This window comes from Myotis brandtii, unplaced genomic scaffold (assembly GCF_000412655.1).
Source record: "Myotis brandtii unplaced genomic scaffold, ASM41265v1 scaffold105, whole genome shotgun sequence".
In the NCBI taxonomy this organism is placed as follows: Eukaryota; Metazoa; Chordata; class Mammalia; order Chiroptera; family Vespertilionidae; genus Myotis; species Myotis brandtii.
The window spans coordinates 6363213-6375528 of NW_005353538.1; the positions used below are offsets into that span (position 1 = coordinate 6363213).

The following is a 12316-nucleotide window of genomic DNA, read 5'->3' on the forward strand; positions in this document are numbered from 1 at the left end:
TTCTTTTAATAGGGGGCATGTGAGTGAAGTCAATTTGCCAGTCTTGTTCAGGGATTTGGCCACTAGACTGATGAGTGGGGAAAGAAGAAGGTCTAACCTGTCCTTGGGGAGATACTGAGTACCAAGTAGAACAGGTTTTGGTGATATCTTGCAGTAGGGGCTAGGCTAGGACATGTGATGAGGGGTTTTAGGAGTTGTAAAAGCAGTCTGTATCCTCTATGTAGGGAATTGTGAATGGCCCATAAGATATTGTGGGCCTGTCCCTGGGGAAGGATATATTTTCCCTGAAAAAAATTTTTTAAATATATTTTTATTGATTTCAGAGAGGAAGGGAGAGGGAGAGAGAGATAGAAACATCAATGGTGAGAGAGAATCATTGATTGGCTGCCTCCTGCACACCCACACTGGGGATAGAGCCAGCAACCTGGTCATGTGCCCTTGACCAGAATTGAACCTGGGACCCTTGAGTCCACAGGCCGACGCTCTATCCACTGAGCAAAACCAGCTAGGGCTTCCCTGAAATTTTAACCATGGATCTTCCTGGGTGGCCCCAAGAGCTCATAGGGACTGAAGTTCCTCTGGCGTGTATTTGGATGCTATATGAGGTATAGCTAGGAGTTGGGGAGACGGAACTTCCTCTGAGCAGCTGCCTTGGCCTCTTTGTCTGCTTTGTTATTTCCCTGTATTATGGGATCATTCCCAACTTGGTTTCTTTAGCAGTGTATGACTTTTTAAAGCTAGAAAAGGGGAGAGAAGTTCCTAAGTACCAAGCAGGAAGTTCCTAGATACCAAACAGGAAGGATTGTGAATGAGCGATGGAAATAAAGTATAGGCCCAATCTAAGGACCTAAGCCATAGGAGAGTCAGAGCTAGGAGAGAAGGGGTCCCTTCATACATCAGGGGTGATCATGTCCTGACTCACTGAACAAACCTTTCTACCCATTCCGAAATAATCATCATTAGAATAAAAAATGTGTTTTTATCATTCCTTAGATTGATGTTTATGAACATGTTTTAAATATACCCTTACTCTCAAGAAAATATACCTTCAACAAAGTACAAGAGACCTTCTAAAAAAAAAAAAAGCTTAGAGCAGGCGAATGTTAAACTTGTCTAGCAATCAATGTTTCAGTATTTTATGTTATTTTAAAATATTTAGATGTTTATCATTTAACCCAGCAATGCTCCAAAGCCTTTAAGTTTCCAAAGACTTTGGAAAATTATGCACAGACATATGAGGCTGGAGAGAAAGGGGGTGGGGGGGGTGGGGCGTGGAGCAGGCCCTGCAGCCTGTTCTAGGACTGCAGTTACCAGGCCTCCAGCTGCTTGGATTTGAAACTGCCACATTTTTCCTTAGAGATAACATGCTAAAGTTTGGGTGACAATGGCGTCAGCTTCTACTATAGCAGGACTGTTCAGTACGTGTTTGCAGTGTAGCCCTAAAGAAAGTTGTTCTATGAGAAGAGGGGGCGGGGGGGGGGGGGGGGGAGAAGGCACTGAGGTGAGAGCAGTTTTCGGAGCATTAAAGGAGTGAGATACTGGCCTTGGGATCTAAATGCTCAGTGAGGGGTCCCTTCATATGCATCATAGAGGGGCTTGCAAGAAGACTAAAGTTGGGAACCCAGAAGTGAAAGTACCAGTGAGCCTGAGGAAGGAGAGTATTTCTTGTCTAGAGGAGGGGACAGTCATGGAGGAGGTAAGGTGTTAAGGTCTGAGGCAATGACTTCGTGGGGTGAGAGTGAAACCGAGGTAGGTGACTGTGGTTCCGGACAACTGGGCTTTATGAGGGGATGCAAGGTAGTCCTGGCCGGGCACCGAGGTAGAGTGAGAAAAGAGGATAAAGGGGGTATCTAGTAAGATGCAGTGTAGAGGTGAGGTGGCTAATGGCTGTGAGACTAGTCCGTCAACCCCATAATAGAGACTGAGGAGGGGACAAGGGTCCCAGTGAATTTAGGGAGGGCAGAATAAGTGGCCCCAGTGTCACTTAAAAAGGAGATCGGCTTACCTGTCGCCACAGTCCTTACCCGAGGCTCTGTCCTGGTGATGTAAGTCTGTGGGGCCTTGTCAGGACCTGGGCTGCTTCAGTCTTCAGTGGCCAGTCCCAGGAGGTCTGGGAGCTCCAAACCAGATCCAAAGGGTGGCCTTGCTGGACTGGCTGAGGTCCAACCTGGAGGGGCCAGGCTACAGTCTGATTTCCAGTGGCCTTTCCTTCCATACCTTGGGCAGGACCAGGTAGGGTCTCGGGTTTGAGTAGGACTTGGCCCAATGTCCTTCCTTGTTTCATTTGAAGCAGGGCCCAGCGGAGGCTTAGCCCCTGACTTACCCTTGGTTGGAGGACCGGCACTTCATTTGGGGTTCATGAGAGCGATGCTAGGAGCTGAAAGGCCTCCATCTGGGCACCAGCCTTGGTCTGATCTCGCCTTTGTTTTTGGATTTGGGTCTCCTAGTCTCTACTATTAAAGACCTTAAAGGCCCGGTTAACGAGGACTTTTTGAAGGGTTTGTGGACCTGTGTCTATTTTTTTTAAGTTTGTGACATATGTCAGGGCTGATTGGAATATAAAAAGGGTTTTCAAAAGAAGGGTTGCCTCTGAGGAGGTGGGGTCTAAGGTGGTAAATTACTGTAAGGCCTCCGTGATGGGGGAGAGGAAGAGAGCTGGGTTTTTGTCTGGGATCTGAGTGATTTTATTGAGTTTGTCATAGTTGACTGCCTTATGGGTAGCTTTTTTGAGTCTGGCAATGAGATGGGATTATATGGCTACGGAACTGGCGCCCTGGAGAATGAACCTGATATTCCCTTCTTGGGTCAGTTGGGTAACCACATCAGTGCTAACCAGGTTGGCCGCTGTGTCCTGTCTAGGGAGGGCCCCAACATGGTCCTGAGCTGCTAGCCAGACCCGTTCCTTCTCCTCTGGGGTTCGAGAGGAGGACAGGATGACATAGATGTTGTGCCAGGTCAGGTCATAGGGCTGGGTCAGGTAAAAGTGGTTGGGTCAGTGGAAAAAGACCCTAGTCTTTTTTCAACCTGGGTAAGGTCAGACACAGAGAATGGGAGGTGGACCTGGTCTGTGCCCTCAGTTCCTGCTCCCTCCCTCAGGGATAGAATGGGCATGGGGATAGAAGTGGCTGTAGAGCAGTGGTTCTCAACCTTCCTAATGCCGCGACCCTTCAATACAGTTCCTCATGTTGTGGTGACCCCCAATTTCATTGTTACAAATTGAACATAATTAAAGCATAGTGATTAATCACAAAAACAATATGTAATTATATATGTGTTTTCCGATGGTCTTAGGCGACCCCTGTGAAAGGGTCGTTCGACCCCCAAAGGGGTCGGGACCCACAGGTTGAGAACTGCTGCTGTAGAGGAAGGCAGTCTTTGGGTGGCCCGAGAGCGAGTGTTAGGTGGGGAAAAGGCTGTATTGGAACTCAAGTTGTCGGGATTTGGGCTCTCAGGGGTGGTGGGAGAAGTGGTCGCTGGGTCAAAAGTAGATTCAGCATCAGAAGTGTTCAGGGTATGTTGTTTTGCATGAAGGAGAAGGACCTGGTAGGTAGAGCAGGACTGACAGAGAGAGGGACGGGACAGACAGGTGAAAAAGGCTGGGATGTAGGGAATCTCCGACCACTTTCCATCTCAGTGACAACAATTATCTAAGTCTCACAATGTGTTAAAATTGAAACTGCTGTTTTCAGAGACTCATTATCTAGTTTATATTGTGGCCAAACAGTGTTACAAAAGAAAATGAGGCGCTTGGGCCTGATCTACCCCTGAGTCTAAGGTGGTTGAGATTTGTAAGGACACAGCCAAGAGGGGCCATTTTAGGGGATGGGGAGGGAGTGTTCACCATGATAAGAATAGTGTGGTCCACATGAGGGGAAGGGTGAGTGACAGACCACAAATCCAAAGGTGGCTGTTTAGGGCAGACGTCCTCACTGCTAAACAAATCACCACGAGAAGCGAGGGTGACCCTCTAGACTGGGTGCCCCCAGTCCCGAAGGACCCAAAGCCGAACAGCTGAGGGCTCTTCTGGCCTAGCGCTAGGACTTTCGAGACGAGAGGACTTTCGAGAAGTCAATGAGAGTGAGTGGACAGAAGACTCCAGATGAGGGAAGTTGTGGAACGTCACTCACCTAGAGAAGATTGGCCGGTGTGGGATGGTCAGCAATGGAGAAGGAGAGGTCCCTGATCTGGCATCCTCCTTGGCTGGTTTGGGAGGGCTTGTAAGGGAGGGATGCCCAATCGAGGCCAGCAATTGAGCCACCCAAGTAGGATTCGGAGGTAAACCCAGGACGAGCTGTTGCTGCCTACTGCTCTCCAAGTAGCAAACTCAGGGTGACCAAAGTCTGAGCAATGGCTCCCCTTCCCCATGAACCCTCGTGGGTTTTAGTTGCCAAAATGTTAAGGTTGTCGAAGGAGCTATCCATGAGGCCAAAACTGGTAGAGAATTATAAATGTATTAGGTCATCTGGGAACCAAATGGGCTGAGCCCCCAAATGGCGCCAGCACCCAGGGATGGGTAGTCAGAAGTTTTAAAGGACTCTAGGCGGGCTGTTTTGGTGGGGAACTCTCTGGGCGGGTTGGATCCTGGGGAAGTCTGGAGGGGAAAGACAATGGTCTTAGCAAGTGGAATGTGGTCTAAGCGAAAGGGAATGTTGATTGTGAAGTGGCTAAAGGTCAGTTCCCAGGGGAGGGGATATTGATTCAATTATTTGATCAGACCTAGCAAAGTCCAAGGTTGCATAGCTAGGAAATGGTGGAGCCATATTCCAACCCAGGTCCAGCCCAACTCAGGAGTCATATTTCAACCTAGGACTTAACTACAAAGCCCATGCTCATCCAACCCAGAGTTCAGGAACTTTCTCCTGATTTCACACATGCATTTTTATACAGGCATCTGATATCATGGCTGTGACCCCCAGGGGTCATTCACATGTTCCTGACATTCTCCCTACTCCCCCAATCACAGCTCTATCCAATCCTATGGAGCTCTGTACCGGTAACTACCAAGTTTATAGGGGGAACGCTCAACATGACAGGGTCCCAGATTATGATTTCATACTAAAAAATTCCAAGTTTTAAAAATGGCAATTGAGTATATTGCTCAATTCTCACATGCAATTGTTATCAAGTTCAGACATCCCAGCCTAGCTATATCTCATACATCCATCTCCTTTTCATTTCACTCTAATCCACGCCCCTTTCTTCCTCTACCTAGGACCACTACAATAGCACCCTTGTAGGGAGCTCCCATCTCAAATTTATCTTGTGCAACACTGTCCAATTAATTTTCAAAAGCACTACTCTTGTGTCACTTCCTTAGTTAAAAATTGCAATTTTCTTATTGCCTGCCAAATAAAGTACAAACTCCTTATTGTAGCATTTGTAGTCTTTCATAAACAAACACCAGCCCCAACCTGCTTGTCTAATATCATCTCCTACTACCTTCCTATATACATTTTACATTCTAACTAACTAGCTTGAAAAGTTCCCTAAATGCTCCATTATCTATACCTCTGCTCATGTATGTCCTCTGCCTGGAATCATGGCCTCTCTGCCTAACAATCCTGCTGTCACATCCCTGCCCTTGTTTTTTTGTTAATCCTCAACCAAGGATATTTTTCCATTGATTTTTAGAGAGAGTTGAAGGGAGCGGGGGAGACAGGGAGAGAGAAACATTGATATGAGAGAGACACACAGATTGGATGCCTTCTGCACACGCATCAGGTCCAGGGATCATGCCTGCAACCAAGGTACGTGGCCTTTCCTGGAATTGAACTCGGGACCCTTTAGTCTGCAGGCTGACCCTCTATCCACTGAGCCAAACTGACTAGGGCCCTACCCTTGTTTTAAGATCCAACTCAAATGCTACCTCATTCATGTACCAGGTACTGCTAGGGATGGACAAAAGCTATACATCACTTAGCCTGCCTTTAATGAGATTATAGTCTACTAGAGGCCCAGTGCATGGAAATTTGTGCACTTGGGGGGTCCCTCAGCCTGGCCTGCACACTCTTGCAGTCTGGGACCCCTGGGGGGATGTCCGACGGCTTAGGCCTGCTCCCTGGGGGATCGGGCCTAAACTGGCAGTCAGACATCCCTCTGGCAGCCTGGGAGCCCTTGGGGGATGTCCAGCTAATAGCTTAGGCCCGCTCCCTGGGGTGAGCGGGCCTAAGCCATTAGTCAGACATCCATAGCGCTGCTGTGGAGGTGGGAGAGGCTCCTGCCACCGCCGCTGCGCTGGCCAGCCACTAGCTGGCTTCTGGCTGAGTGGCACATCCCCTGTGGAAGCACACTGACCACCAGGGGGCAGCTCTGGTGTTGAGTGTCTGCCCCCTTGGTGGTCAGTGTGTGTCATAGCGACTGGTCATTCCAGGTCGTTCCACCATCAGGGTCAATTTGCATATTACCATTTTATTATATAGGATGTGGAGAGCTAAGCAATACATGTGTCCATAAGAGATTTCTTAATTCTTCACTCCTCAAACTTACTCCTGTACCAGTTTTCCTATTAATGACAGTTCTTCCAGTTGCTCAAATCAAAAACCTAGTTGATTTCTCTAACTCCACACCTTCCACCCACACACATATATTTAATTCATCAGCAAGTCCTTCTAATATTGCCCTATCCAACAACTTCTTACAGCAGGTCATCATTATCTCTTGTTTCCGTTATCATAATAACCTCCAAATTTGTTTCTTTGCTTCTATTCTTTCCTTCCTATATATGCTCTTCTCCAAATACAAGAATAAATAGCACAGTTATTTCCTTCATAAAGTTCACAATATAATTCCAGTTAATGGAACTTAACTATTAATAGGAACATATATTAATTCACATTAGAATACCCATTCTTCAGAGTCCTAGGCTGAGCCAATCTCCCAGTGTCCCTTAGAGATGCTTACAACAGAAGGCCCCCATATCTAGGAGGGGGACAAACTTTAGAGTTAATTACAGTTGAGAGACTACTGTTGAAGACCAGGGAAAGGGAAGTAAAATAACAAAGTGGCAGAAAGTACTTGGGCTGTAGAGTCAGATCCCAATATGAACTCTAAATCTGATACCTATTAGTTCCATGACTTTCACAATAGTTAACCACTGATTAAAAATGATGATGATGATGAAGATAATGATGGTACCAATGAAGCACTTGCAACTTACCCAAGCTAATAAATGTTGGTCTGTCTGACTAAAAAGCACTCTTGTACATAGATTGAGATGATACAATAGAATTAAAGGAAGAGGAATTGACAGTGTGAAAAAATCTATATCTATATCTATATCTATATAAAAAAGCCTAAGTGACCATTCAACCATTCACTATGACCCACATTGACCAGGGGGCAGATGCTCAATTCATAGGCATGGAAACATGGAACAGACTGATGAATCTCAGCAAGAAGTGGGTAGGGGGGTGGGCGGGAAGAGATTAACCAAAGATCTTATATGCATACTAGAGGCCCGGTGTATGGATTCATGCACCAGTGGGGTCCCTTGGCCTGGCCTGCAGTCTGACATCTGCCAAGGGGTCCCAAATTGCGAGAGGGCGCAGGCCAGGCCAAGGAACCCCACTGGTGCATGAATCCGTGCACTGGGCCTCTAGTTTATATATATTTGATGAGACATTCAAGTTCTATTGCCTCTTTAGCAATAGAGCATCTAAAGTACATGATGATGTTTGATTTATTTTCCTAGTCATTATTCAGGATCAAAATACTGCACAACTCCAAAGGTCTCCAATCACATTATAGTCTATAAGTTTAAGTAATCGAATCACAAGGTACCTTTAGAGTCAACAGTCACAAGGTAAAAGATTTTACAAAAAAATAGTCCAGAGAGGATGCCCAGTTACAAATGAGTTTTTTCATCTCATACTCATAAGGATCATGCTGCAGAAATGAATTTACCAAACTACCGAGGTGTCAGATGTAGTTGTTGAATCTCTTTCCTAAACTGGGACTGCATTGATGCTACCTGCTGCTGGGTAAGGGCCTTGTCACAGGTCTGGTAGGTCAGTCTATAGCAGAGACTGACCTGCTTAGTCTTGGGATGCTGAAAACGACTAAGGAATTGTATGGATATGACAGTGTCTTGGGACACTGCTCGGGCCACAGTGTGAAACTCTAGTTCATCAAATCCTTTTTTCTCATCTAACCAAAAACTAATATCATGCACATAGATTGGAGGATATAGGGAATAACTTTTAAAGGGTTCTATTTTCTCAGGGACGAAATTCTTCAGAAAACGTTTATCAAAGGTCCACAACATCCTCCAGTCAGAGATACCCCAGACAAGCATGGCTAATAGGTCCAAGTTCATAGAGACAAACACAAAACACTGTTCTTCATGTATAATGCTTGGAACAGATGTGGTCACAGACCCAATACTCAGATCCTTGGCACAATCTGGGCCAAAATTATGAGACTTCACATTAATCATATAATCTTTCCCATTTGGTTGAAAGACAAATTCTACTGAATTGCTCAGTTTAGAACCCTCCAGCAATGTCTGCGTCAGAAGGCTATCTAGAATGCCCTTCAGGTGGTTCAGTAGTGACTGAAGACAGTCATCCTTCGGATTTTTATTAATCCCAAGGATAAATAAAGTCTCGTGGAACGCTGGCATTGTGAGAGGTAAGATGTGGCACTTCTGAAAGACAGGTCCACTGAGGATGTACAACGAACCTGGGAGGAAGTCTGGTGCTTGAATGACAGTCTGAACATGAACTAGGAGAGAAGGTCTAAGCCAGATCTTGGCTTGGGCATAGATTCCTTCATGAGCTTTTTCCTTACCATCTCTTCCAGGGCTCTTGGGAAAGCTAAGTTCTGAAAGTGACACTAGAAAGTCCTCCATGTCTTCTGTTGTCCCACCAGTCAGGGACTCAGAATTTGAGTTATCCTCAAGGAGATGAATCCAAAAGACAGTTGATAGAATGTCACAGTTCCAGGAAGTGAGAACACTGGTTGCTTCAGGTGGCAGCAAAGGGAAGGAACACTTCAGCCTTTTTAGAGGGAAAGCTCTGCCCAGTTCGGAGATCAGTTTCTCATTTATGGTTTTGATAGGATGACAGGAAGATGCTTCTAGGAAACCCCTGTGTAAGCACAAACACAAAATAACCCTTTAAACTTAAAATAGTAAATAATTATAATGCAGTTAGAATATAACGTGCAAATAGCTAAATAGAAAAGAATTATTCTTAAGTTGATTCTGAAAAGAGACAAAGAAATCATCCACCATAAACAGAAATATCATGTGTTTCAGAACTCTGACAACCACCGTCCATACAATATACCAGAAAATTTTTAGTTCTAAAGAGGCTTATGCAGGCCAGGCTGACAAGTATTCAGAGCGCCAACATCATTAACAGTATATGTAGCATCCATTCAATATATGGTTGCCATCAAGCCAATCAGGATACAGTTAGGTATAGAAGTAATTTCTGGGAAAATACCAGTTACCTGTTCAACTTTCCTACAAGTGCTTCTGGTTCTGGAAAAGAAAACCACTGGTCACCCAATTTGATCCTGAAGATTCTCGGTTGCGAACCTTTAAAGGGTAAGCTCCGGGTGAAGATATGGTTCAAAGCACCTTCTACATGAAATGACTTATCTTGACTCCTGGCAAAATAGATACCAAGTATAAAAGTCTGTTATTGTTAAAGAAAACAAGTATTTGAGACTGAATCAGGAAAACCTACGAGCTTTTTTTAATAATTAGTGAGAGAGCTGAAACGACTTAGACCTCTGTTATTACTTACCTATATCCAGTGCACTTGTACCCTGGCACAGCCTCACAGCTGAAGGGATGCACATCACTTAAAATAAATCCGCCTAGAGCTGCCATGGCAACCACTTGCCAACTGTTGTGCCATTCTCTTGTGGGATTATCAGCAGGAGTCCCACCTTGTCCTCTACACAACGCCACATGGACTTCTCCTTCCTCTGCAAGAACATCTGCACAGCTAATGGGGGGAGAAAATACCAGCCATTTATCAGAAACAAGTAGCAATTACCACAGGAGTTAGTTATATATACATGGTATGGCTGTGAAATAATTAAAATCTAGTCACACCCATTGGCAAAGAAACATGCAAAGAAAATGGCTGGAAGTAAATTAGAATATAAATTCAATGTTCAACTCATAACTGACACTAGTGGCTGACCAGTGTTACCCAGCTTGTTATTTGCATTGTTCACCAACATGCCATAGAAAGTCAATGTCTGCAAAGTTCCTATACAGGATTCACTGATCAGGCTGTTCTTCCTGTTGGAGAAAGTTGTTCTTTTCACTCCCCTCCTGCCTATTAAAATTCTATACTTCAAATACTAACTTAAAATAGTGCCTCTGTGAAAAATTTGTTGACAACCATGACCCAAAGAGACCTCCAATTATGCCACATGCTTTGCAAATAGTGTAAAGCAGCGATGTTCGACCTGTTTCATCTTATGGCACACATAAACTACGAAAATTCTGCGGCACACCAAGTAGTTTATTTTTTGCTGATCTGACACACAAAAATAGGTATAAATTTGATTCATTCACACTGGACGGCTACTGTTGTTTTGTGTCATTTTCTTATTTGACAATCTAAGGCAGTGGTTCTCAACCTTGGCTGCACATTAGAATCACCTGGGAATCTTTTTAAAATCCTGCTTTCTGGGCCTCATCCTCCGGAAATTCTGTTTCTTTGTTACTAATGTTGTGGCCCCACCCCATAACAAAGAAACAGAATTTCCGGAGGATGAGGCCCAGAAATCAGGATTTTAAAAAGATTCCCAGGTGATTCTAATGTGCAGCCAAGGTTGAGAAGCACTGATCTAAGGGAAAAGGGGTCAGTGCCCCGACTAAACAATCAGGCATTGCATGTTTTAAAAATTCTTGCAGCTGTGTCACAGTTCCCGGTGGAGAAAGTTGTTTTCACTCCCCTCCTGCCTATTAAAATTCTATATTTCAAATACTAACTTGAAATATTGCCTCTATGAAAAGTTTGTTGACAGCCGTGACCCAGAGACCCGCAATTGTGCCACATGTTTTGGTATACTAGTGTGCCTGCTGCCAGACACGGGTTGAAAATCGCTGGTGTAAAGCACTGTGGTAAATTCCCAATAATGTTATGAGGTAGTTACTATTAATATCCTCAGTTTATAGACCAGGAAGCAAAAAAGGATTAAGTAAGCTTACCTAAAACCATAGGACTATAAAGTAGTGGGCGTGGATTTGAGTCCTGGCAGTTTGGCTCCTAAATCCATGCTCCTCACCTTTAGACTACACTGGTTACCATTATGTTACATGATCAAAAATAGGTGATCTGCCCTTTAGACACCCAGGAGCACACTATCTGTACTTTGACTTAGCCTTCAGGGTTATACGTCTGCCTTTCTTTTTTTTTTTTTTTGCGATGTATTTTATTGATTTTTACAAAGAGGAGGGGAGAGGGATAGAGAGTTAGAAACATTGATGAGAGAGAACCATCAATCAGCTTCCTCCTGCACACTCCCTACTGGGGATGTGCCCGAAACCACCGTACATGCCCTTGACCGGAATTGAACTCGGGACCCTTCAGTCCGCAGGCCAATGCTCTATCCACTGAGCCAAACCACTTGCAGCGGTTCTCAACCTGTGGGTCGCGACCCCTTTGGCAGTCGAACGACCCTTTCAAGCGGTCGCCTAAGACCATCCTGCATATCAGATATTTACATTACGATTCATAACAGTAGCAACATTACAGTTATGAAGTAGCAATGAAAATAATTTTATGGTTGGGTCACAACATGAGGAACTGTATTGAAAGGGCCAGAAGGTTGAGAAACACTGGTTAGGGCATATACGCCTGCCTTTCCAACGAGACTGTGTATTCTTATGGAGCGTTATATTCTCTCTAAACCCAGCACAGTAAATGACACACGTGAGCCTGAGTTCCCAAACTACAATGTTCCAGTGCCGTATGTCATGTCCATCTTTCCTGGTGCCTGCTCTCCCTTCCTCACCTCTGGAAAAACTTGGCAAGCAGTTCCCTGTTCCTAGCTACTCCAGCTTTGCGTCCACAGTGCGGAAAGTTAAAACAAATTCGGTCGAACGCCCTGTCGTGCCGTTCGAAGGCATCTGCCAGCTGGGTGCAGTCCACACCAAAACGTATCTCTGCACCTGGCACGAAATACAAACAGGAGAGCGTCTTAGGACCTGGAAGCATGGAAAACCCTTCCCTAACCTGAACCGTGCGAAGCAACCCCGGTCTAGACACAGAGCGGGCTTTCTGCGAATCTTCACGGGACTGTCAGGAGCAACCCTCTCCTGAATGCCCACGTTCCCACCCTTTCCCTG

General features: G+C 45.1%; 1 protein-coding gene across 1 annotated transcript in view; it reads right to left on the bottom strand.

Moving 5' to 3' along the window:
• Positions 1-7655: 7655 nt before the first annotated feature.
• Positions 7656-12316, bottom strand: part of FDXACB1 (ferredoxin-fold anticodon binding domain containing 1) — a 5043-nt gene continuing 382 nt past the window's right edge. The window contains exons 2-5 of the mRNA XM_014539507.1: positions 11983-12144; positions 9753-9956; positions 9454-9612; positions 7656-9086 (exon numbers count right to left, since the gene is read on the bottom strand). Coding sequence (XP_014394993.1) covers positions 7907-9086; positions 9454-9612; positions 9753-9956; positions 11983-12144 — 1705 coding nt within the window. The 3' untranslated portion in view covers positions 7656-7906. The remainder of the gene's footprint in view (positions 9087-9453; positions 9613-9752; positions 9957-11982; positions 12145-12316) is intronic.